General features: G+C 44.7%; 1 protein-coding gene and 1 long non-coding RNA gene across 2 annotated transcripts; both read left to right on the plus strand.

Moving 5' to 3' along the window:
- Positions 1 to 1,505: 1,505 nt before the first annotated feature.
- On the plus strand, positions 1,506 to 3,729 carry B3GNT2 (UDP-GlcNAc:betaGal beta-1,3-N-acetylglucosaminyltransferase 2). The gene is made up of 2 exons (XM_009282599.2): positions 1,506 to 1,520; positions 2,008 to 3,729. Exon 2 carries the CDS (start codon positions 2,017 to 2,019, stop codon positions 3,208 to 3,210), a length of 1,194 nt encoding a protein of 397 aa, XP_009280874.1. The 5' UTR covers positions 1,506 to 1,520; positions 2,008 to 2,016; the 3' UTR covers positions 3,211 to 3,729.
- Positions 3,730 to 3,851: 122 nt separating this feature from the next.
- LOC103901677 lies at positions 3,852 to 4,815 on the plus strand. Its single transcript, XR_657744.1, has 2 exons — positions 3,852 to 3,912; positions 4,254 to 4,815. It is a non-coding gene; the product is annotated as an uncharacterized LOC103901677 (long non-coding RNA).
- The last annotated feature ends 21,812 nt before the right edge of the window (positions 4,816 to 26,627 follow it).

The raw sequence follows: 26,627 nt of genomic DNA on the forward strand, positions 1-26,627 counted from the left end.
TCTCGGAAGTGCTGGGTTCATAGGTAAAATACCATGTCATTTGTTCCAGTGAGAAGTGCTATAGAGGACAGGGTAGATAAGCACTGATGTGCATGCTGAACTGCATGGAATAGTACAAAACACGGGACAGCTGCTTCTCCAGTATTTTTGTGTGTACTGAAAGGAAAGTGAAGAAAAATAGTATATAATGATCTGGTTTTAGTGGAAGCTGCTGTGGCAGTTGAAAGAGGAAGATAAAGTTTTTGAACTCTGTGTGGCCAGCCGGTACTTTCTAACAGTTCAGCTTTTTAGCTTAAGTGACGGCACTGACCACAAGTATTTTTTTTGTCTTCGAGGTATAGAAGAAAACTACTTTAAAATTAGAACAGCAAACTTCATAGCTGGCTGAGAAAAGGACATTAAATAAAGTAGATCTGGCCTGAGCGTATGCAAAGATGAATATGCAGATGGTACATGAGGTCAAATGAAAGAAGAGTAGGGATTTTTCTCTGAGTAGTCCATTGTTTGGCTTTTTATTTAAATTCAGAAATACTCCCCTTCTTTGGATTTAATGAGAATCCAGGGGTCAAATAAGAAAAAAAAAGATTACTGATTATTTACCTGCTGCTTTCTTACTAAATTTTGTGTTTAACTTGCTGAGGAGTAAAAGAAAATAAGACTGGTCAAACCAGAAGAGACCAAGGGTCAGTCTAGCTCAGGTGTCTGGTGATGGCTGGAAATAAAATGAAAAGAGCGAGTACAAGGTGTACTTCTCAAGTGTACCTTCCTGACTGCTGTTGCTCTGACTTCAGGACCTCCGAGGCAATGTTTACAGCTGGGTTTAACAGCCATTACAAATCTTTTATTTCATTAGATTTTTCTGGTCTTCCAATAATCATTTATACTCCTGGCAATTGAAAGCATCTTTGACAATGAGTTCTGTATCTGACTTAAATGTAGTCTTACTAACTTTCTCATTCGTTCTGAATTATTTTCTAGTCTGACTTCCTGATTTAGAATGGCTTGTTAAATTTTGTGTAGCTTGTACATTGATTTCCCCCTGGGCTAGTAAACAGTTTGATAGGCACTACTTTAGAGGAACACACTGTTTTCATGTTCCTCCTTGTACTTTGCACCTTTCATTATGACAGCTGTGGAAGAAAGAGGGATTGATCCATTTTCTCTCAGTAAAAACTGGAGATGGGTCACAGAATAACCTTCGCTACAACAGAGAGAGGTACGCTTACTATTCCTGGTCTTACGTATATGGGAAACCTCTCCTTTTTTGATTTCTCTTGTGTGTTTTTTTTGTTTCCTAGGAATAATTACACTTTCACTTTCTGCTGCCATTAATTTCCTTTTCTAGTTGGAGGGGGGAAAAAAACCAAAATTCGTGTTGTCTTCTGTCTGCAGAGATCTGAATACCAGCAATGCAGCTGGCCAGTTTTGTCAGCCTCTTCTCCCAAGGAACAGCCAAGTGACATGGACAGAAACAAATTGTATGCTTTAAAATTCAGCTCTACCTATTATGTAGTTGGAAGGTATAAGAGTGCAAGTATAAAAGCTAGAAACTTAATTTAAAAATAACTGACCTTATCATATAGCAATTTATTCTATACCCTTAAGCTTACCTTACTAGCAGAAAAAAAAGTTTCTCTGCCTGCCTTTGCCAAGCTGAGGGCTCAGATTATTATGCAATCAAGCGTTTCAAGGAGACTTAAATGAGGAGCAAAAACTGCTGGCAAATTTAGACACACTGTGAAATGCTATGTAAAATTCCGAAGTAGCAAATGGAAATTTTACATTCTTACCAGCTTCTTGTTTGCTGATGAAACCCCAAACCCCTACTAGCTGTAGGTGCGCATGTATTAGAGGTAGATTAGTTTTTGCTTTTTTGGGGTGTAGGTAACCTCTGTTTTTAGGCTACTAACTTGCACATTCTTCATCTGAAAGTAGTTTGCATTTTTATGAGATCAAGAACTTGATAGAAAGAAGGCTAAAAATCTGTCATTTTTTTTCTCTTTCCAGATATGAGAAATGAGTGTTGGACGCAGAAGATTAAAGCTGCTGGGAATTCTGATGATGGTAAACATTTTTATTTATGTGATTGTGGAAGTCTCAAAAAGTGGCAACCAAGAGAAGAATGCAAAAGGCCATGTTATTATACCACGCAGCAAATTCTGGAGAAAATATACTCCTCACAAAGCTTATTGGAACAAACAGCAACAGAAGCTTGAACTGCTGTACAACCCTATTCTGACCTTGCTTTCCAATATGACTGTGGAAGAGAACTTAGTTTCAAACTCGAGTGTTCTCAGTTCCTGTGACCCTGACCCGTGGGTACCTTCAGAGGTTAGTGACTTTGCAAACTTGCCAGACAGATTCAAAGACTTTCTACTTTATTTGAGATGTAGAAATTATTCATTATTAATGGATCAGCCAAACAAGTGCAAACATAAACCTTTTCTGCTGCTGGCTATTAAGTCACTTACACCCCATTTTGACAGAAGGCAAGCAATTAGGGAGTCCTGGGGCAAGGAAATAAAATCGGGGGATGTGACAGTCAAAAGGGTCTTCTTACTTGGACAGACCCCACCAGAGGATAATTTTCCTGATCTTTCAGACATGATAAAATTTGAGAGTGAAACCCACCAAGACATTCTCCTCTGGAACTACAGAGACACTTTCTTTAATTTAACTCTGAAAGAGGTGCTGTTTCTTAAGTGGGTCAGCAGCAGTTGCGCAGATGTCCAGTTTATTTTTAAGGGTGATGATGATGTTTTTGTGAATACCCATCAGATCCTGGATTACTTGAAGAGCTTATCGAAGGATAAAGCCAAAGACTTATTTATAGGCGATGTGATCAAAGATGCTGGACCTCACAGAGAAAAAAAATTGAAGTACTACATCCCAGAAAGCGTTTATGAAGGTTCATATCCTCCATACGCAGGAGGCGGTGGGTTTCTGTACTCTGGTGATCTGGCATTAAGACTGAATAATGCATCTGACCAGGTACTCCTTTACCCTATTGATGATGTTTATACTGGAATGTGCCTTCAGAAGCTTGGGCTTGCTCCGGAAAAACACAAAGGCTTCAAAACATTTGATATCGAAGAGAAATACAGAAATAACATATGTTCCTACACAAACTTAATGTTAGTACATAGTAGAAAACCTCAAGAAATGATTAAGATTTGGACACGCTTGCAAGATCCACACTTAAATTGTTAAAGTAATGTGCATAAGTGTCTTAAGTCCAAATAACTTTCCAAGTTTGGGTCTGACTTTCTTGGTGGACCATTGAAGCTCTGTTTAATAGTTTAATTTTCTCTGGAAACTTTCTCCTGTACTTCTGAAAATGAGAATAATACTAAAATTTGGGGGGATGGCTTGAAGACTTGGTCCTGACTTTTCCACTGTCCTGGTGGTCATTATGTTTCAATCTTTGTCTTAAATTAATTTTAAAAAGGACTTCAAGGATGTAACTAGCTGTCAGTGACTGGTTAGCTGTATTGGAAACAGGGATTGCCTACTACAATGCATCTTTCATTAATTGTGATGGTGGAAGATAATTTTTCCTTGAGTAGTATTTGTGTGTGGGTGTGTGGAAACCACTGTAAATTGAAAAGTCACAAATTGGAGGAATATAGTTTTACTTTACTTTAAGTATGAAACACTCTCTTATGGAGACTTTAACTATTGAATTTTTTTAATTTATAGTTTTCAGTCTTTTTGCACCCTGGAACAATATTTTCTCCTTTACTTATGATCTTTTGTGTGCAAAGCGCCTGTGTGTGAAGGATTTACTGTTATATTAGATGATGCTTTTTTAATAAAAGCATAATACTGTTTGAAACACCCCATTGAAGAACTGAATATGTAAGGAAAAGGAAGAACAGATTTTGTTTGGGGCTGGGCAGTAGGTACAGTTAGGTCTGCCCCCTGGAAACCACTGTAAATTGAAAAGTCACAAATTGGAGGAATATAGTTTTACTTTACTTTAAGTATGAAACACTCTCTTATGGAGACTTTAACTATTGAATTTTTTTAATTTATAGTTTTCAGTCTTTTTGCACCCTGGAACAATATTTTCTCCTTTACTTATGATCTTTTGTGCAAAGCGTGCCTGTGTGTGAAGGATTTACTGTTATATTAGATGATGCTTTTTTAATAAAAAAAGCATAATACTGTTTGAAACACCCCATTGAAGAGCTGAATATGTAAGGAAAAGGAAGAACAGATTTTGTTTGGGGCTGGGCAGTAGGTACAGTTAGGTCTGCCCCCTGCACCAAGCTTATGTGAGGTAAAGCTGACTTGTTGCTCATGTTATTTAGGTGAAAAGCTACTCTGGTCAGTCCTTGTTTTCTGTTTTGGCACTAAATGTGATCAGGTAGCTTGATTTGATGCAAATAATGGAAATTGCACATTGCTTACGAGAGCATGGTTTGGATCTCCTATAAAGCAGTAGCAAATCTAGAACTGTGCAGATCCTAAGAGTTTTGAATTTTGAAACAAACTTTGAAGTTGCATGATGTCTCATGTAGAGTTAAACCTGTTCTCAAAACTCAGATTTTTCTTCTGTATTTCCGCATCTTGCTTATAAGAGTTATTCTAAATAGTGGTTGCTTCCTTTGTATATGTAGAAGTGCCTGTCTATTTATTGTTCAGATTGAAGACCAAAACATTTTCTTAAATATATTTTGTGTAACATTTTATTTGTATAGTGTTGTCACTCAGATATTTAAATAGAGCATGATATTTTAAATCTGTGAGATGTGTAACATGTTAAATAAAGCTGTTATTTTTGAATTTGAAAAATAAAATGTGATTTAAATATTTCTTGTAATGCTTAATTTGTGGCATAATGTTGACTTACAGAGCAGTTGCACTCTACTGCGTGGCATTCAGTATCAACACGTTTCAGATGTTCAGAAGCAAAAGGCTTTGTTCGGCAACTTTCTCTAACGCTTATGTAGTAGACTATCAAGAAAATGTCGCAATTGTGCATGGATTTATTAAATTCTGTGCTGGATGGACAACTCTGGCAAAAGGAAGGGAACATTAAGTGCCCCAGTAAAAACAGTACGTACAGAAATAATTACCTGTACAATAACACTGCTTGTACAATTGAAAGGAGTCAAGGAATGGATTAAATGGCTGGCACTTCAGTTTTTGTTTGAAATAACTTGGCAGATACAACTCCTTTGGCTTCTTCACCTGCTTTCTTGTTCCTTCGTTTACCTTGAAGAACAGATGTGGTGCTTTTTTTTGTTTGGGGAGAGGTGAAGTCTTCTGGTCTTCCACCTTTCTGTTCTGTAGATGTTCACTGTCAACCCCCAGGATAGATAGATTAAAGACAGACTGTGCTCTGGCATTGTGCCATGAGGTTTGGCCCCTGTGCCTTGTCATTCCTCATGAGAAATTATACCTTTCTGAAGGAGCTGCAGGTTTTACTGTACATGTGTTACTTCCTACTCTGTTCTTCCTAGCCATGCTAAGCACCCTGTTTCTTTCTAAATATTAGTGGGATTTTTGTCAAGTTTGGGCCAAGTGAAAGAAAAGAAGTTACGCTGATGATGGGGAATGCAAGTAGAGATGTGATGTTAAGAGTCTTCATGGACTAGAGAGAGAGGAAAAGGAGGGTACTGTGAGTGAGCAGAGCCATGGGGGAGAGGGACACGGGAGAGGCCACTGAGCACTAAACATGGTGATGAGTTCCAGGGAAGGATCAAACACAAACAAGAGCAGGTTGCAGAAACAAAGGGACAGGAAAAGAGCCCAAGAATTAAATCTTATGAGTAAGATGGGGTGGAGTGCACATGTGATATTAACCTGTTAGTGAAATGGGTGGGATTGGTGGAGTGCCAGCATTAATTATTTACTTCATACCCTTCCTGTAACCATGAGATTAAAAACAGGCCTTTTGTATAGGACACAACTGAGAATAAGGAAAAACAGGCTGAGTGGTACTTGCCGAGGATAAATGCTGTGAGAAAGCATCTACCCACCTTCTGAAGTGACTAGAGAAGAGAAAGAAGGGAGAGAAAAAGGCTGAGCGGGTGGCCCCAGTGGGCTACATAGGTAAAAGGTACTGGAGAAGAAATTAGACTAGTTGTTTACTCTGGGTGTGGAGAAGCACTGGTGACTGTACTGTCCGGTTGGGTCTCTGGTCCACTCCCTTGGAGAAAGAATTGTCTTGACAAAGAATTGGGAGCGTGTGGAGTAAAGAGTAAGTGAAATAAATAAGAACAGAGATAAGGAAACAGAATGCAACCAAAAGAAACAACATGTGATGGGAACAGGATTTGGGGACAGTTGGGAAGAGAAGATGAAAAGTCTTTAAAAAGCAGACGCAGTATTAAGTTGTTGTATCTGGGTTGGTTTGGTTGTGTGTTTTGGGGTTGGTTTTTTTTTGGATGCCAGTTCCTGGTGTGTGGAGCATTGCTTGAGTACTAAGTACTTTAAATGAAAAGTGAAAGTAACGTAATTAAATCAGGATCTTTTTTTTTTAATATGGACTGATTTCCTATGAAGTAAATTTAGAGTTGAGGAAACAATGAGCAAAACTGGTAACTACTATAAAATAAATAAATATATGAATGACTTCTTTGGAATTACTTAGTGAAAAGTGATCTGGGAAATATAGGGAGCTAAAGATTGGTTATTTTTTTTTCTTAAATGTAAGGGAGAGGAAAGAGTCTACTAAGATGAAAGCATGAGAAAATTTGACTACAATGAGAATAATGGAATTTGAAAACTGAAATAAGAGGTGTTTAGATGAGTTGGTTGAATGTGGATGCAGTCTTTATTTGTTTTCCTTCCCTCAATACAGCAGGGAAAATGAAGTGCTTCTGTGATTAAATGACGTTGCATCAGGGTAAGCCATTAGAATCCATTAGCTTGTTTGTATAAAGGCTCAGTCCTTTGCTTCTAAATCCAGTTGGGAGGAGGAAATATAGGCCTTTGGATAAGGAAGGTAAATGAGCTATAATTAATGCACAAATTATAATGTTTATCTTCTAGAGGATGGAGTCCTTTTTTTCTAAATAAAATACTTTCTGCCAGTCAGTTACTTGGACTGTATGCACTTACACTTGGATCCCTTCTCCCCCTACCCAGTTTTATTTTGTTAAATAACAAATTTTGTTAAATTTTTGGCTTGAGTGAGATGTAGCACTTGACAGGACTGGTGCTAACAGAATTCCTGACAATCCTTTCTGCTTTTCAGTGTTGGAAGCACTGAAAGCCAAACTTGAAAAGAGTTTTGGCTGGAGAATACAAGAAAGATGCAGACTAGAATTTAGTAAAACTTCTGCGTTACATATGCAATTCAACAAGGATACACATGCAGGTAATTCTTAATTTTGGGCTTTGTGATGCAGTAATGAGCAATCTAGCTCTTAACTGGTGTGGCTGTTGTGCTGATCTAGCTTACAGTAAGCAGTTTACTCCCTGAAATATGGCCTCCTTTCCGTTCCGGCTTATTACACCTCATATGCATAAGATTTCCACTGTAGTTGCATTTGCCTGAGGGCACGAATCCAAATGAGTTCATGTCTACACTGAACTGTTTCCTCCTCACATAATAATTGTGAAACCAACTTAGCAAGCAAATAGGGCTGGGAGAGCTGCTTAATGGATCCCTTTTACAGACAATAATGCATGAAGGTGGTCTGAAAGGAGGAATGTCAATCAGCATGAGCACAAAACATCACTCTTCAAATTCTCTTCAGCCTCTTCCTCAAACTTTTTAAAGCTGTTGCCCTGTTCCTTGCTGGATGAAGATGAGAACAGGAGTGAGAGTGAGAACTTAGTAAAGCAAGCACAGTTCTGGAAGCCAAGTCATGGCCAACAAGCCCCACGCTATGCAGAGGGAGACATCTGCTAGTGGTTTTCCCAAGAAGGAAAGTTGAATAAAGACAGGGTTGGAAAGAGCCAGTCTTGATCTTAACCTCACAGGAACATTTTGATGTCTTGTTTTCCAGTAGCTCCACACCATCTTACAAACTGTATGCTGAGAGATCTAAGCAAATTTTCTAAATGTCAGGGGTGATGAAATACTGTGTAGGTCAGTTTTTCTTTTCTTTTGTTGTGCTCAGACCAGGTCTTTGGTTGCTAATCCCAGTTTATAATATTTGTATTGGCCCAGCCTGCTCAAAGTAGTGTTTAAACAACTCTGGCTAGACTCTGCCGAGGGATGGCTGAACAGCACCTCATGGAGTTTGCACGCCATCTGTTTCAAAAGATCTACAGTCTCTTTTCATTTGTCAATGAAAACATTTGTACCCTGTCTAACATCTGACTGAACAAGGTGAGTTGGACCTAAGCTGATATTCATGTGTCAGCCTTCACTTCAAGGTCTGTTAACATTTATGTAAGTACAGAACAAACCTGTGTGATCTCAAATGTTGCTCTGTTTTCCGTATTTGTGTGCTGTTGCAGTTACCTCTTTTTTTTTTTTTTTTTTTTTTTTTTTTTTTTTTTTTTTTTTTTTTTTTTTTTTTTTTTTTTTTTTAAATTGCCCTCCAGAAATTGCCCTCCAGTCTAAGGACTTCAGACCATGAGTTACATGCTTATAACTCAGCACCCTTCCCTGCTGCAGGGGCTGGGGCCCTTGGCAGCATGCAGCATCTTTGCTCTCTGAAGAACTGCGGAGGGAGGCCTCAAAACTTGCCCATGTCAGATTATAGCCCAAATTTTCTGTTCAGGTCAGCAGTAGCATGTCTAGTATGTGTTATGATAGCAGAGGCCTGACAAGTGTCACTCAGTTCTGACCTTAGGTGTATTGGGATGTCAGTTTTGTGATGGCACAAAGGGAGTTCATTCAGCCCTGAAGGACAACAAAGAGATGGGATCTCTGCTTTTGGGATCTTTCCTGTTGCTGTTGGTTGAGTTCTGTAAAGTTACTGATCTTAGGTCAGGCCCTTCTCTCCATCTTACCCTGCTCTCTTCTGAGAGGGGGATTCATACGAATACTGAATTTCTTGTCAAAGATTTATCAAGACAGAAATTTGCACAATCTCCAATTTTATAGGGAGAAAATTCCCAATCAGTCCTCTAATGTCTAGGCTCCTTGACTTACCTCTGCTTGACCTGTATCACTCTTTCCAGTCTTTGCTGCTGAACTCCCTATCTAAAGGCATCCATCTTTCTTGCCTTCTTGTTGTCATGTCTTTGTCCCCTCTATCCCGTGTTGTCTCGGCTGTTGCTGGAGATGAAGTGCTTCCCTCTCCAGAAGTGCTTCCCTCTCCAGTAAACCTCAAGGTTTACTGAGAAACAGAAACACTTCTTTGGATTCACTGGAACGGATGGCTATTCCCCTCTCTAGCAGATGGATTTTTGGTTCCCTCGGACTGAATAGTCTTAAGGTACTTGATTTTTGTGGCTTCGGTGACAGACCCTTGGACTATGGAGGAAAGAGACAGTTTGGACAGTGTTCACTGGGAATTAACCTGGGAATTCAGCTTTTAAAAAACCCCAGAAATCGCTGACTTCTATCAGAGCCTCATTCAAACTGTTTCAAACAGTGGAGTAAGTGTGTGTGGGAAGTGCTGAGCTGCAAATCAAGCTGTAAACTTTATGGTTTTGAAGTTAGCTTTCCTACTGTTGCTGCCATCGTCATTTCTTTAAACAAAACTGCTCTGGGCAGATCTGGAGAGAGTTTCTACAAGGGTTAGAAATAATCTCTAAATATCCCCTGTTAGCTTTTAAAGCCAAAGGCTGCAGCTTAGTATTTGTTCCGGCTGTGTTTTTGTGTCCTCTTCCCCTCTTCCTCCATCCCTCTGGCTAAATTTTGACTGAATTTTGCTTTTTGCTGTTTCTGCTGTGCGAGGGGGTTGTACATGATTCATTCATTTGTGTTTCCTCATGTGGCTGAAATGTCATCTGTTTTTTCCCCACTACTACCACCACCACTGATACTCCTCCTCCAGAAAATTCAATTATCTCATGATGGTCTGAATTTTGTCTTTTTTGGGGTTATGCTGGCAGAATGCGTGTGTGATGAGTATTTGAAAGCCCTCCGTAAAACCTGTGACTCCCTTTTAAGAACACAAGCCTTTCATTTGTACAGTAAAATTGAGTTGTAACTTCAGAAAACAATGTCATCCTTCAAGTCACCTCTTTCCTGTTTTCTTACGTATAGGATCACTCAGTTTCTTAATGTTTTCGTTATATTTCAGGCTCTTATTTTCCTGGTATCCTGTAACATTAGATTGTGAGCTGTTGTGATAGAGCTGGAAACAGTCGTGGGATTTATGTTTGGTCTATATAACTACTCGGCCAAGTAGGGAGGCTAGCATCTGTCAACTCTTTACAGAAGTCAAACCTGAAAGCTCATCTTATGAGTAGAGGCAAGATTAAAAACATCCAAATTTAGACCAAAATTTTACTGAGATTTGAAATATTCTTTTATAACATTATTGAAGAAAATAGAAGCACGTTTATGTACCTAGAGACCCCTTGTGTTTTTCTTTTCCAAAATCTGCATCACAGTTTGCATTTCTTATTGTCCCATATTCAAACATATACAAATAATTAAAAAAAAAAAAGGGGGGGAATACATGACAAAAATCCCCACTACAGACGTTGCAAAAGGACGTAAAAACCTTCCACAAAAACAACAGCAAGGGTTGCTAATAGCCTAAGCTGAAGGAACAAATGACCTCTTCTAAGATGGATCCCCTGTTATGCACAGTGTGAAGCGTGAGGGAATATTTTTTTGAAGATGTAAAACCAAAGGAATTTGTCTGTTTCCCTTTCCCTTCCATCTTTCTGGTATGTGAGGAAACAGACTTCAAAAATCCCCACTACAGACGTTGCAAAAGCTTTCACGTAAGCAACAGCCAGGGTTGCTAATAGCCTAAGCTGAAGGAACAAATGACCTCTTGCTAAGATGGATCCCCTGTTATGCACAGTGTGAAGCGTGAGGGAATATTTTTTTTGAAGATGTAAAACCAAAGGAATTTGTCTGTTTCCCTTTCCCTTCAATCTTTCTGGTATGTGAGGAAACAGACTTCTGCTTTAGACGTAAGTTTGGCAGCTGCCCAAGAGACCTGAGAGACAAAATTTCATCATCTTGTTAGTTGTTGACTTTCTTATGCGAAAATAAATGCCAGAGAGGGCAGTGAATTGTTCTGTTTTTCTTAAATCTATCCTACTTGGTTTTGATACAATCCCAGGTGCTCAGCAAAAATACTTACGACATTTAGATGAATATAATGATGAATATCATTATCAAAAAAGTTGAAACCTAAGCCATGCTTTAAGACACCTAGAAATTGGATGAGTTTCAAAGAGGCGAGCTGCACAATCTAGCTTTGCTTGTGCCCTTCAGATTTCAGAGAGGTTCCTTACTGCAACTAGTCTGAGAGTTCATTCTTGTTATTAGAGCTGTCATCCATTCTCTGTATAAATATAACCTGGATTGTTCTAACTTACACTCTAAGAAGAGCTGTACTGGGCCAAACCAAGGCTAGACTGGTCCTTCAGGCCCCTCAGAGGAAGCACAAAATGCTTCTGGTAGCTCGGGAGAGCCTTTAATCATGATTAGAAGTTGGTTCTAGGCCACGGTGGTTAGTGATGAGCAACAAAAATATCTTCCAGGAATTTGTCTATTTTTTTTTTTAACTTCACTGCATGCTCTGGCAAAGAGCTCTGCGGCATAATTATGTGCTGTATGAAAATTCAGTATCTGGAACTCCAAGAATGAGAAAATCATTAGTCAGCTGTCTCCTCACTCCCTAGCAATTTGGAGTGGACACAAGTACTAACCCCCACCTTCCTTATCAAAGCTAGAAATCTGCACCTAAAAGCTTGAAGAACTTACTTGAGCAGTACAAACTTGCTTCTTCCTCTGAGAGCTGAGACTCTTGGGATCACAGGTCTCAAGACAGGGTCTTTGAGCAAAACACTGTGTCGTGGTGTTGTGTGAGAACTGGTACGTGTGTATAGTACACTCTGCTGTTCTCCTGCATCTTCTATGCCCACTCAGTGAAAGCCTGCAGTGCTACTGATGCACTCTCGGCATGGAGGAAAACATGCATCAAGGGAGGTGTTGCCCCTTGAGAATCCATACAGCATATGGATTTAGCACGAAGGGCATCTTTATTTTACTATCTATATCTTTTTGGAATGGACCATCCCCAGTGGGTGTTGGTGGTACAGCCATTGGTGATACAACTTAAACCTGATGCCCTTGTGATCTTTTAGTAACAAAGTATAACGGGAAAAATTGAAAGTTTTATACGTAGTCAGTTATCGGTTACGTGTGCATGTGCTTTTCCCCTGCTCGGAGTGTGTTTTAGGGCAGGAGAGAACGTGGACCTCCTGGTTCTGCTCTCAGTTGGGTGGTTAAGAGTGTAGTATCCTTTCCCCTGGTTTATTTTTGCTTGTTCTCAGGTGGTCTGTTTTGGATTTTCCCTGGTTTAGGATGTTTGTTGTATGTAGCTGGTGTTTAATGCCAGAGAGATCTGAATCATTCACTCAAGGTAATTAATACTGACCTAGTTACATGGATGATTTTTGCACTGAAATTTTTAATGGTACTTAATAATTAGAAGAGTTCTTAATTCCCCACCTCTATGATTCAGTCCTTTGCCTTTCGTGCCTCCAAAGAATAAGGGCACTTGATGAAGTGAATTCCCTGTTTATTTTGTGTTGGGTAACTCTCTCAGTCCCCATGCCTTCTGCCTGGAGAAGGAAGGGAAGTTGCTGCAGTTTAACCTCTCCACAGAGAAAGCTGTGGTTGAATTCAGCAGCTCTATATTGTCCCTCGTCTAAACCAGGAGAGGACATCAATGAACTTTAATCTCTGTAGGAGATTGCAGAGGTCACATGGATAGGGAGACTCATAGACTACAGCTTTGTCCGTGGCTGTTGCGCACAGCACAGCTTTCTGTTCAGGAAATCTTCAAGCCATGTTTGCTAAATGGGAAGTATGCTAGAGAAGATACATCTTTATACGCCATCCTATTTACATCCATCCCCAAAGCGTCTGTCTAGAGAGGAGGCTCCTACGTAACCTGGTAGAGTTATCCTTTACCTTCTTAACTGATGAGTGTGCAGGGTTGTGTCCTAAAGCACTGCAGTAAATAGGAGAAGCCCAAATGATAAAGACATCACCTCTCCCAGTTTCACCAGGCTAGGGAAAAAAACGCTAGAGGCCAGCATGATTTCAGACCTACATCACGCCTATAATAAAGCGGTTGCACACTTCAACCAGCAATCCAGCTGGGCAAGAATGGCGCTGCACCCAGTCTCGTGTAGATCAGCTGAAGTGGTAAATGATGGACTTCACCCACCGCACTCCTCTTGCCAGCTGAGGCTTGCTGAAGTGACTTCCCATGCTCCTCTGCAGAGGAAAGGGGGAAGGAGGGTATATAAACAAATATGAAAAAGCTCGGCATGGGAGTGTTTTTGTAAATGGAGGGCCTGCAGTTTGCTGAGGGGCAGCCAGGGTCATCAGAGCTGGAAGGATTTCAGTCAACGGCAAACCGGGAGCTGCAGGCAGGAACCTTGGCCCACTCCTGCATCCCAGGAAAAACCTGATGAAAAACCCAGTGGAAAGCTGATTCTCAGAAATATTTGAGTGGCTTTTTTTCCCCCTGGGCCTGTATCTCTTCCGTGATTTCAAAAACACTGTGGATAGCTTATTTCTAGATACAATATATGTTTACGCCTTACATGTCTCCAGGGGCTAAACAACTGCCAGAATACCCATGTGGCTGTAGTTCTGTGAGGGTGAGCAGATAAACATGGTGCTTTGGGGCTGACGTTATTGTTTCTATCCCCAGAAGGGAGATCAGTGCAACGAAAGGGCCCGAATTGTGCAAAAGTAAAACTCTACAACGGGCATTTCACTTAGTCACTCAGCATTTGCTTAAATACATGAGCGCTGCTCTAATATTATGTTAAACGTCCCTCACACCTACTTCTCTTTAAATTCCCCCTGTGTTTCTTCCTTTTATTTCTGGTCTGTTCTGAATATCCCAGTGTCTGGAATTTGTCTTTTATAATGATATATAGTGTGGCATGATGCCAGCCTCTACTCTGGGGAATTTTTGTTCATGTTAAGATTTGAAAATTTTTATAAACACACCCTTGGAGGAGAAATAGTCTGGTATTTAAGAAACGGGATAAAGAGTTAGAAGAGCTCAGTGCTCTTACCAGCTCCTCTTACCATATCCTCCTGGGCTGGCGTTTGGGGGGAAAAAAAAGGATAACCTCTGAAACTCGGCTCTAGAATGCTTCCTCACTGACTCATGGAGCTACTGCAGAGGAAAAGAGCATCTGAGATTTGCTATATAAATATATCTAAAGATTCAGTGAACAGCTTTTGTCCCTAACTACTTGGGCTCTCAGGAAAGATTTGAGACGCACGTATTTTTGAGAAATGTGTAACAGTAATCAGACCTCTGTTATTTGGACCGTCCTTCTCGCTCACCATCTTGAGTCCTAGGCAGGTGAACACAGGGCAGTTTCTTACAGGAACCAAGATGATCTTCAACGTATTCATGCTGAACTGGAGGTGAGCAGTGGGATGGGACAACTTACTCATGAGATGAAGTTTTTGAGGGTGGTGGTGATTGAGGACATGGGCAGCCGGGGGGCAGTTCAGAAGGGCTGTAGGAGGCCAAGTAAAATGGGAGGTAGACGTGAAGGAAGATAGGTGGAAGATGATACAGTGGGGGGAGAAGGTAGTGTAATCTGGTGCTGCTCTGGAGCAGGACCTTAGGGTTGCTGTAGGTAGTGGTGGGTAGTGGTCAAAGCCCACACACCAAACATGGCAAGGAAAGTGGTAGAGTACATCTTTATGGCACTCTAAATCCATGGTCTATCTGTATCTTTGTTAGTGCAAATGGTTCAGGTTTCCTCATCTAAAAAGGACAGGGGAGAACTGGAAAAAGCGCAGAAGGAGACAACAAGGATCTGTAGTGAGCAGCTTCAGTCTTAGGAACAGTTATGTGAGGTACAACTCACAATTTGGAAAGAAATGACTGAAGAGGGGCATGATAGAGATCTACAAAACTGAGTGGCCTGGAAAAGCAAGAAGCAGTGGTCTTCAAAGGAAGTCACGCAAAGCCAGAAGCACAACAAAAACCAGTGGGTTTTTTATGCAGCAGGCAGTGGATCTGTGGAGCTCCCTGTCTGAGGATTTTTTTGGATGCTCAAAATTTACACGGGCTCAAGAGGAAACTGGGCAAGTACTTGAAAAAGGGAGTCTGCTTCAGGAGCACAGTGTGTTTGTGTGGTGGGTGTCACTGAGCAGAAATCGCATCTGGCTCAGAGGACCCCTGCACTGAAACCAGTTGAAGGCAGGAGAGCACTTTGGGGCAGATACCTTACATGGTTGTCTTATTCTTACTCTTTCCTGGTTGTTTGCTCATGACTGCTGTTGGAGGCGAAGCCAGAGGGCTAGACAGACCATTGACCTTGTTTTCTTCTTACATGAAATTCCTAGCAATTACCAGCAGTACAACATGCAGGAACACCAACTCTGTAATAACTGCACAGAAGATAATTATTTTCCTCATTTTCACAACAAGCCATTGCATGTAGGCAGTGCTCACTTACTGACTCTTTGTTGTCTTAATTTTGAAGAGACTCCCCAAAAAGACAGTCCTAAAGCCCAGGCTTTTGAAGCAAGAGTAACTCTGGCTCTGTGGACAACTTGCCAGCTTTTCGAGTGAGAAGAAGCAAGCAGAGAAAGAGAGGAAGCTGGTGTCACTCAGTAGTGGCCATGTTCATTGCTCACGTGTCTACTGTTAACCTAATACTTGAGGTTTATGCTTTCGTTCTCACTCCTTCCTTCCACAGGAGACTGTCCCCTTAGAGAAAGGAGTAAATGCAATCTCAACCATTTTTGCTGGCTGTGAAACTGCCTGGGACAGAAAGGCCGTTTGGAAATCGGTAGGTGTTTTGTCCTGATGCCTTCAGGCAGGCAGGGGTGGGACGGGATGGGCAAGCTGCCCTGTCCCGTGGCACCGCTCCTTGCCTCTCACACAGGCTTCTGCTGCTCTGTCCACCTGTGCTGGAGCACCTGCTGTTGTCCTGGATGGAGATGGTTGGGCTTGGGCAGACACCGCAGCCCCAGCTTAAACTCACTTTGCATCATGGACAAGTTTTCACTGGGACGAATGCCTGCTCGGTGAGGAAGATTAAGCTGGATTTTTCCGTGGCTGTACGACGCAAGCCCAGCTGGGGACAAGCCTGGCAGGCGGGAGCTGGGGCTGAGCCACCGGCCAGAGCTTGGGGCAGCCAACGAGGAGGGACCTGGCAGAGAAACCAGCCCAGGGGAGCGAGAGAGGGCTGGGAGTGAAGAGGTTTGTGTGATATAAAGTGTATCTCTCTTGCCCGAGGGATTTACAATGTGGCTGGAGGCAGGGGAAGATATTTAAGGCTGTTTGAGGTCACTTGACAGCTCCGTTGCTGAGTCTTTTTGCAGAGGCTGGGGTGTTCAGATGCAGGTTGCCTTCTGAACCAGCGATGCCCTGACCAAAGGACATTGTCCCCAGATGCTGGTGTGATGACAGCCGAGGGTTTGCCTGGCAGTCCCAGCCCAGCGGAGCTAGAGGGCTGAAGCGTGCTGGGGAGGGCGGGCAGGAACAGGTGCTGTGTGCTCAGACCCCCCTCAAAGTCAGGGAGGTGTGGGCAGAGCGAAGCTTTGGGTGGGCTTCAAGTCTTAGTGAACACATTCAATAAATGATCATCTCTAAACCCTCTCCCTCCAACCAACGGTGCTGGCCTGTCAGTAAAGTTTAGATTTGAGACTGCAAGTCTATTTCTATACATATATAAAAAAATCCTATCTTCTGATTTTACTCTATTAGGGCAAAATGCTACATAGAGAATCCTGTTTACATGCATGAGGCAGCTGCTTTTCATTACGATCATTTGCCATAAGCCTGGCTGTCGAAATACTTCTGCATTTAAAGAATGTGGTTGACTCGCCCAGCCCCTGTGCTCCACAGCAAGCACGCTGCGGGGGCGAGGGTAGCAGCGGGTGAGCCATTTTCAACCTAACTGGGGCTGGAGACCTTGAAAGCCTTGAAGTTGTACAAGCCCCACAGCACCCAGCGGAGCACAAATGCCCCAACCGGGGCATTTTTCATCAGTGCTGGTGGCTGATAGACACTAGTGAGTCTCACCTGGGGATGTAGAGTCCTGCCTGGTCTTTTCCACTGCAAATGACCTATTTGTTAAAAATAGGTATATATGTATATATGGCTCCATGGCAGCGCAGGCACTCGCAGCCTGATTGCTTTGAACAGGCACCCAGAGAATTGGGATCAAGCTACCATTTTACAAATACCCTTTCCAAGCATGTCTTTTATTAGCTTTTTTTTTTAAATTTCATTTTAATTTTCAAAGCCGTGAAGGGCTGCGATGTTTGCTTGGTCTATTTTTTTTAATCAACCATCATCCTTGTTTACTCCAGGTGGGACTTTTCTTTCTGGTTGGGGAATTGCTGAGGCTGCTGGCAGTTGTTCAGCTAATGCAAGCTGTTGCTCAGCTGGGTTTTTGCTCCTGAGCACCTCCACAGCCCAGCTGGCCAGGAGAGTGGGGAAGTGTTGCACACCAGCTGTCACTTTTAACATCTGGATTCCTTCATGTGAAGTCATTAGCAGAAGTAAAAGAGAGTTCAGGCTGAAAGGAGGGGAAATTCCCCTTTGATACCTCTTCCAGTCTGTTGTTTGAGGGTGTTCATGCTACTGGCGTGGCCATTTGAAAGTCCTGCTGGAGGAATTGGATGCATTTCTGATTTTCTCTCGAAGAGCTGATGTGTGGTGGAGTGATGCTTGGGGTGGTGGCAGCTGCCAGCGTGGACCCAGTCGTCACCGCTGCGAGTGCACACAAAGCATCTGGGATTTAGACCTTTCAGGGTGAGCTCATGCTTGCCCTGAAATCAGGCAGGGTTTTGCCACCGGCTTCATTGAACACCCTTGGTGCATGCAATGGGTTGCTTCTGAGCAGCCCATTCCCCAAGGGGTTTCCACCAAAATATCCAACTTTTGGCTGAAGCTGGAAGTGTGATGACTTGTACCTGGATGGCTTCCAAAGAGATGCTGCCAGACACGATATTTGGGAGCCATTTGCTCCCTGTGGAGCAGTAACGAAGGATCCATCTCTTTTATTGGCTTTGCTGCTGCAGTCCCTCAGTGGCTCTGTCACATGGGCGTATGGAGCAGCATTTCTTGCAGCCTTTCAGAGCTGGGCTTTGTCCTCATTTTTATGATTTGTTTGTTGGATTTTTAATGTTTCTCTTTGCTTCTCCTCTGTGTTAAAATCTTCAGCAAGAGCAGGAGGCAGTAGCTCTGTACCAGGAATAACATCGTTCTCTAGAATCACGTGTAGTTAGAGGCATTAAAAGAAAAAGTGGTGATGTGTTCTCGATTTGAGCTTTTGCACTGTTTCTTAAACTGCTTCCTGACTGCAACATCATCCTCAAAGCGCCTTTGCTAGCATCACGGGGGCTTTTCACACCCGAGCTGCCTTCTTCCAGCACCTTCCAGTCCCAGCTTTGCTACATGCCCAGCAAAGCCGGTGGCAGTGGCAGCATGTTGGAAATGAAACCGTTCCCCGTGCAGAGAGTCGCAAGGCGCTGGCGCTGGCAGACTCCCAGAGTAGCTGCTGACTGTGGTGGGGCCAAAGGAGATGGGAAGAGAGGGGGTTATCAGCCCAGATAAAGCATATTTGAAAGCATCTGATGTAGGCAAGCGCTGTGCATCAGGTTGCTGCCTCTGCCTTCAAAGCCCTTTGGCCATGCACGTCTGTGTGCAGGGCGATGAGCATCCCCTGCAGAGCCCACCGCTAGCCCTTGGTCACCACCACCAGCTCGGTGCACGCATCTGGTCAAGGTTTCAGCAATGTGACCCCATCCCTACCTACACTCCATGAGCATCAGAAGCAAGCACCTGTGTAACAGACCTTGCTGAGAAGATGGGGTGCGTATTGACCTGGGGTAGATGGGGAGCTTCTCTAACCAGAGCTGTGCAGATCCATACAGGGTTTCAGGAAAATATCTCCTCTAGGGCTTCATCTTCATGGGGTGTTTTGCTACAACACCAGGCAGGCTCACCAGCCCTACACATAGCTGCGATGGGTCAGTCTTTTTGCAGACCAGCACGTCACCCCTGCCACACTGGCTTGAAACGAGGGTAACCAGATGCAAAGAGCGTTAGTCTGCGCTGATCCTGCGCCAGGGTCAGGACAGGACCCGTGCAACCCCTTGGCACCCCATTCCTGAGCAGGCAGGGAATAAATCACATCAATCTGGCTACAGCCTTAGTGGTCTCTATTTTTTCCTTTTTTTCTTTTTTTTCAGGTGTTTCAGCTTTTTTTTTAATGGAGAGGTCAGGATTTTTTTTTTTCCCCCCAGCTTTGTAATAATGAACCAACACAGAGAGGAACGGCAAAGGGTTGTTGCCACCTCACACCCACGCGTGCTGCTGTGAGAGAGTGGCGGGGAAAGAAACGCGGTGGGGGAGAAGGGATCCGGCTGCTGAAAAAGCGTGTTTCTCAGCACATGGATCTAGGTACAGTCATCCTGAAAGTTTGTGGTGGGAGCTAATGCATCAGTTTGCTATGCACCACTGTGCTGGCATCATGCCACCACCTTTCCGAGGCTAGGACAGGCTGTTTTGGGGCAGAAGGGAGCAATATAGCTCATTTTTTTGCCAGGCTAGGGAACTCTCCAAGGCGCTGGGCTTTTCCCACATCAGTGACACCAACACAGAGACACGAGGCTGTGTCTTCCCCTGCCCAGCAAACTCCCTGGGTATGGTGGGAGCCAGCATGGCAGCGAGCTGGGTGGGAAACGCTAGTTTTTGTTATCAGCTCTTGAAATGTGGTCACTGCAGAGGAAATGGGCCCCGGTTTGGCTGTTGCCAGCATCTCCTTTGGTGCTGCTGCTGCTTCTCGAGGCAAAACGGCCATGCACAGTCATGCACGAGAGAGGGTGGACCCACCCAAGCAGGGCAGCTGCCTGGGGAGGAGGGTGGCCCCTTTTGGATGGGTATTCAGATAGAAATCTCCTCCAGCACTGTTACCACCCCAGGAAACCCAGGACAAGTCCCTTCTGCTGCCTACGGTGGCTGAAAACAGCAATTACCAGCAGAATAACAACCACCGCTGCCTCCCCGGGGCTTATTGCTCCTGGGTGGTTCAGTTAGCGCTTGCTCGTATAAAGCAGGGGGGATAACACCACTCTCAACCCAGCTGCATTGTTTTTATTTTCATTTCTTCCCAGCAAAGCATCACTGCAGGATCACGGCAAAAGGAGGGGATGCAGGAGCTTGTCCTGACAACAGTGGCCCCTCTGTCTGGGTCCCCGGTGGTTTGGAGGTGATTTTCCACCATGGCTGCTGGGAAATGCAGCCCCGTGGTTTTTTTGTGGCCAGCCACCGTGCGAGTAAAAATATGAGTCATGATCCTGCAGCCTGTAAAATTGCTTTGGTCTCCCTGTTTTGGACAGTTGTTATTGATTATTTTTAGCTGTAAAAGGGGGCAGGGAGGAACGAGCTAGGACATGGCTCCCTGCTGCTATTTCAGGGGATTTGTTAGGTTTGCAGCTGACTGTTGAGAGATTAATAGACAAACCCCAACCACTTCGGTATTGTGTGCTCTTTATTTTTAATATAAATCAGTTTTGCAGTGGTTTGCAGAAGGACACAAAGCTGCCTGCAGCCTGGGCTTCCTCCCACCAGAATGAACAGCCTGGCCGGGCGCGTGGGTCAGCGGCCAGGGCATCGTCACTGCAGGGTTTTTGTTCCGCCTTTCCTTCCTCCTGCTGCTTGGGATGTGCAGAAGGTGGGAACCGCTCTGGGAGTGGGATGAGCCTGCCTATGCCCGGCTGGATGCGAGCCCTCCCAGGTCCTCCAGAGCTGGTCCTCCCAAGCAAGCCCTGGCTTGGAAACCTCCTGGGGTCAAAGGGATGGCCACCAGCCCTCTCGTCCGCCATCGTCCCCTGCGTCTGGGGCAGAAGGGCAGTGTCTGCCTCTGCCAGGAAAGAGTTGGAGAGCATAAATCCCACCGGGGAGGGCACGGGGGTACAGGGAAGAGGCTCTGGTCCTGCCAGATGTTGCTTCCGGCATCTGTCTTGTCCCAGCCCTGGGTCTCCTCTCCACCACTGCCAAACACAAATTACTGTCACTGGGGAGATGCTGAGATTGACTTTCTTTGATACTCTCCATTGCAGCCACGGGAGAGGAAACCTCAGTGAGGGATCCATCCTGAGGACGGGCTGGGATTTGGGCTGGAACAAGAGGGTTAAAAGAGAGCTGTACTGTCCCAGATCGTGGGTTGATGTGACCCAGTGTCTGAAAACAGTCGCAGTGGCTTACAGGACTAAGAAACAAGATGTGCACCAAGAGAGTAACTTCCCTCCCCCCTTGCAAAAGCATTTATTGTGTCGCACCCTCTGGACCGTGAGGCACTCGTGTCAAGCATCAGCTGGGCAATGTAAGTGCTGACCTGGGGTCTGCCCGGGCTGGGATTGTGCCGAGGTGCTGAAGCCCTCTGCGTCCCGGCTGCGTGGGCTGTTTGCTCTCCCCCGACCACTGGGGAGCTGCACTGGCTGTCTCGGGAGTGCTCTCGTGGCTCCCCTGAGCATTGCAGGCACTTACGTCATCCCCGCTCTGCCCCCAGTGCCCTGACAATCCTCTCTCGCTGGGGACACTCCGCCAAGCAGTCTGGCTCGGCATCCCCAGGTACCGGAAAACAGGGAGAAGGTCTGCACCAAACATCTTTCGAACCGAGGAGCACCACCCGCATCCAGGCATCCATCCCCAGACCCTTCCTGGGAAGCCTTCAGCCCCCCAGGGAGCCTCGTCTTCCTCACTGGCTCAGCTGCATGGTCCTCCCTGCTCACCCTCCCCATCACCCTCTCTTCCACCGCCCAGCTCAGCAGCACCTCCTGTTCCCTCGGTGGTCCTCCCCCGTTTGGGCTGGGGTTTTTTTGGTTGGTTTGGTTTCCTCCCAAGGAGGACAAGCCCTGCACAGCCCCATGGGTCATCCGTGGCCATAGAGGGGGGTCCCATAGCAATTCAGTGATGCGCTTCCTTCCTCCTGGCCCCTCTGTGTTCACCAGCCTCCTCGGTAGCTCGCGGCAGGGATGCTGTGATTTTTGGCACCGGCCAGGTCAGTAGCTCCACTGGAAGCCTGGACTAAGGCTCAGGGAGGAACGAAGGGCTTCACCAATTTTAGGTATGAATTTCTTGCGATGCCCTTTAAAACGGGTGATGGGGAAACACTAGAGCAAAGCGCCAACCTCTGGCGCTGCCGGTGGAGGAAGGGCTCACAGATGGAGTTGTGTTTGGGCTCATAACTAGAATAAGGAGCCGTCAAAGAGGAGGGGAGGTTGCCTCTGTCTGCTGAAGCGGGGTGAGGGCCCCATTTTCTCCATCTTTTGGGATTCCCTGCAGAGTCCAATTCCCCATGTATTGCTGTGGGCACGTGGGCTCACTTATAAACCTGCTTTCCTGATGGAAAACCGGTCTTGGGAGCTATTAGCAGGGAAATACTTCCTTCGGTTTTTGAAAATAGTTCATCAGAGTTATGCTGAATTAACTGAGTGAAAAAAGGCTGAGCACAATGAAGCAGTGGCTCGCACGTTGTATGGGCGAGATGCATAAGCTTCTCAATTTTAAAAACATTTTTTTGAAAAACATTGCTGTAGGTATTTATTTCCATCATCTCTTTTAAAATATGTTTTACTGCATGTTCTGGAGAGCAGCTTCAGTTTGCCATCATGTTGCCATGCTTTAAGCTGAAAGAGCTGGAAACCTCTTTTTTTTTGTTCCCATCAGGGCAGAGCGATGGCAGCATTCAACCTTTGCCACCAGTGCAAGGAAACCCAGCACGTAGCGAACATGCCAGCCAGGCTGATCATCACCTGAACTCAGCCATGGGCACAGAAATTGCTGAATGGGGAGTGGCTTGGGGAAATCCCACCTCTCCTAAATAGAGGGACGAGGACATTTCCCTAATCTCCGGTGGAGCCGCTCCTCCGGGAAAGCCCCGGCCCCAGCATGGGTGGGAAAACACCTCCTTCAAGAGGCGAGAAGGGCAAGGGGTGTGTGTGTCCAGTCAGTAACGAGGGTGGCAAATTTCTGAGGTTACTCATTAACTGGGCATCGATACCCTGTGTGGAAAATGGTATTTGATAACTGCAGCATGTTTTTCCCTCTAGCGCTGCCCTGATTGCCGGGGAGGAAAGCCAGGCACGGGAGCTGCCACCTCACACACGTGCACACCACCCCAGGGTGAATTTGCAGCTAGAAGAACCAGTATGTTCCTACCAGACACAGACTTAAAAGTGTACTGCTTTTTCTCTTTGCCTTTTCCTTTTTTTCTTTTTTCTTTTTTTTCCCCCTTTTTTCCCTTTTTTCATTTCCCCCCTTTTTTCTTTTTTCCTTTTCCTTTTTTCTTCCTCTCTCTGTCCTCCTTCTTTCCTTTTTCTCTTTTTCTTTTTCCCTTTTCCTTTTTTCCTTTTTTCTTTTTTCTTTTTCCTTCTTTTTTCTTCCTTTCCCTTTTTCTCCTCCTTCTTTCCTTTTTCCTTTTCTCTTTTTTCTTTTTTCCCCCTTTTTTCTTGTTTCCCCCCCTTTTCTTCTTTTTTCTTATATTTTTTTCTTTTTTCCAGACCATAGGGTAATAAAGGCACCATTTCCCCTGTAGGGAAGGTGGTGGCTTGGGACCAGCCCTCCTTGTCTCAATCGTGAAGGGCCTGCTCTGACATCACCAGCCGGGCAGGTCCACACCAGCCCACAGTTTTTGGGGAAATCACCTGGTTTGCTCACGGGGCATTTCCACCTTGGGGCCAACCCTCAGCCGGGCCCCGTGGTCCTTCACAGGGCTTTGTTCTTGTCATGGGATGTGCAGGAGCCAGACCGTTCCAGTGGACAAGCTCCTTGTCCATGGGAAACGGGGTTAAAATACACTCTTTGGTAATTAATCAGGGCTAATTAATCAGCTGCAGAAATAACCAGCATCGACGCAGGAGACTAATCGTTGGACCTTTAGTTCAGCCTTGTGTCTTCATCACAAATTATTGCAACTGGAAGCAGGGCCTATTTTCGGCCAAGGAGAATAACAACCAACCAGGCTTTGGAGGGACATTTGAGAGGCAGCGGCAGCATTGCCTTGCTCACGGGTCCTGTCTGTGCTGCTCCAGCATCCTGCTGATGTTGCATCTCCCACAAAGGTTGGGCCGGCTAAAGAAGAGTTAAAAAAATTAGTTTAGTTGAAAAATAGTGAAAAACAATGTAAAAAAAAAAGAATTTTAAAATAACTCTGTAGAGCCCTAACTTGATTTCCAGCTGCAGCCCATGAAGGGCTCCTTGCCTGGGTTTCTTGAGCTGGAAACCACACGGCCGCTGTGGGCTGGCCGGGGTGACGGCTGCTCTGTCCCTCTCACCACCAGATGAACCACGTCTCAGGCACTGCTAAACCCACCTCAGTGCTTTTCATCTTCTTTTTTGGTTGCAAGAAGATTTTCTGTCTGGACACAGACCTGCTGGGCAGCAGCGGTGGCTGCCATGAGCCCTTACATTGAAGTAGCAAGAAAAGTCACCCTGGAGGGAAAAAGGAAAAAGCAGGGATTTTTTTTCCTGCCTTGATAATGAGCTGAAGTGGCATAGCAAGGTGTCAGGGAGATGCTCGGTCCAGCAGCAGGATGCACCCAATGAACCTCCCTCTACCCCACAGGATAACTGCATGGGGAAAAAAATAGTGCCAACACCTGAGGCTGCCCTCATGGGCTAAACGAGATGTTGCAACTTGGGTGTTAAACTTGGCCTCCTTGGTGGTTTTTATTTTATTTTATTTGAGCAATACTGTTTTTCAGCCGGATTTGTCCTTTGTGGCTGCAGTGGGAGCCGACTGCAGGTGTTGGTGCAACCAGTTGTGCTTCTTTGGGGAGCAGGAGCATCCTTCGGGTGGAGTGGGAGGTGAGAAGTAGGTCAGGACCAGCAGCTCTTGTTTTGCGGATGCAGTATTGGGTCTAACCAAGCCTCCCACAGCTTAGCTGTGGGAAAGACAGGGACAATACTTTGCGTTTAAGCAGGTAATTGCCCTGTACACCTGCCTGGGATAAACTGTACCGTGAAATACAGCAAGGTAGTGATCAAGCGGGGGCAGAGATGGGGTGCTGAGTGGGGTTTGACCCCAGGGGTGAAGGCTTTGCTGCCCCCAAGCAAGGTGGGGACGGGGGCTGCAGGAGCCCTGGGCCAGACCAGCATTGGGTTGGGGCTGAGCTGGCCAGTGGGGTTGGAGGCACATCTCCCACTGCTGGGGCCCGTCTGCTGGGAAATGCCCACTAGCGCTTGCTTTCTTGGCATGCAGAAGCATTTGTTTCCATCTCATCTCACAACCAGGTCAAAACTCAGAAGCTTGTGGTCTTTCAAGCCAGGATGGGCTTTGAGTGTCGTCCCCCCCCCAGGTACCGTCTGCAGGTCAAAGCTGAAACTCTGCCCTGCCGGTGTAGTTCTGTCTGCTTACCAGGTACATGAAGAGAGCTAGGGACTTGCTCACTTTATACAATTAATTGTCATCTTCAGGACCTTTTATACTGTTTCACAGAGAGAAGGACATAGGCACACATACATCTGGACACAAATATCTGGGCTCTGCATCTGGACATAGACACACAAACATCTGGGTTCTAAGGGCTACAGAGACGAGCTCTACGCAAACATGAGATGCTCTGCAATCAACATCAGGAATCCTTAAGTGAAGTTCTACGTTACATATGGATCCTATAGCTCTCTCCCACAGAGGTCAAATAATGGTGTCCATGGACTCCCAGGTCAGGATAAAGAAGGAATAGGTGCCTTGAAGGCATCAGAAAGCCCAGAGAAAAATCACTTTAGCCCTCCCATGGGCTTGCAGGTGTGCTATTTACGCTATTAGTCTATAGAAATCCCACAAAATGTGAAGTCTAAACTATATATGTTTTATTAATAGTATTACAGTTCACCATCAACATGGGTAAAACACTCACCATGATAAACGGGAGCATGATGGCATCGCTCATTTAAAACATCCCTGAGCACAGTCCAGAGGATTAGCAGCTAAATCAATGAAAAGCAGCCGGTGATCAAGGAAAGCCAACTCTGTATTTAAGGAAAACATCAGCTCCTGAGAAATCCTTACCTTTAATTGTATCTAAGAGCATAATTGCATCTTTGGCTCCAACAGACTTAAAATCAATCCGGTTAATGACTGACACAAAGAAATGGGAATTAAACTGATGCTTATCTCTGGTAACTAAATACAGGGATCTCATTCTATATAATGTATATATAAATAATAGAGTAGCCCCTGCAAGCACGGCACTGTCAGCTCACTCGGAGGGACAGAGCCATTAAGATGGGCACCCAGGACATATCCCCCAGTATTCAGCTGGACGCCTTGCTCAGCTCTAAAGAATAACACAACTTTTGAAACCTGTTAAAAAAAGAGCTTATCAGCAATGTTACCATTTTTCTTAAAAAAAATTCTCAACTTTGATAAAAATGTTGTTTTTGCAGCAGCATTTAGCTGCCACCCATGTTACCCTTTTTTTTTTTTGGACCGTAGTTATTGCTAGTTAGCGAGGTGATGAGCGAACTCCTAATTTCTTGTCCTCCTTTAGCTCTTCCTCTTCGCGGTTG

This window comes from Aptenodytes forsteri, unplaced genomic scaffold, assembly GCF_000699145.1.
Source record: "Aptenodytes forsteri isolate BGI_AS27 unplaced genomic scaffold, ASM69914v1 Scaffold582, whole genome shotgun sequence".
Taxonomy (NCBI): Eukaryota; Metazoa; Chordata; class Aves; order Sphenisciformes; family Spheniscidae; genus Aptenodytes; species Aptenodytes forsteri.

Bases quoted from the DNA above. Each gene is read 5' to 3' on its own strand.
- B3GNT2 (XM_009282599.2), top strand. From the start codon at position 2,017: ATGAGTGTTGGACGCAGAAGATTAAAGCTGCTGGGAATTCTGATGATG.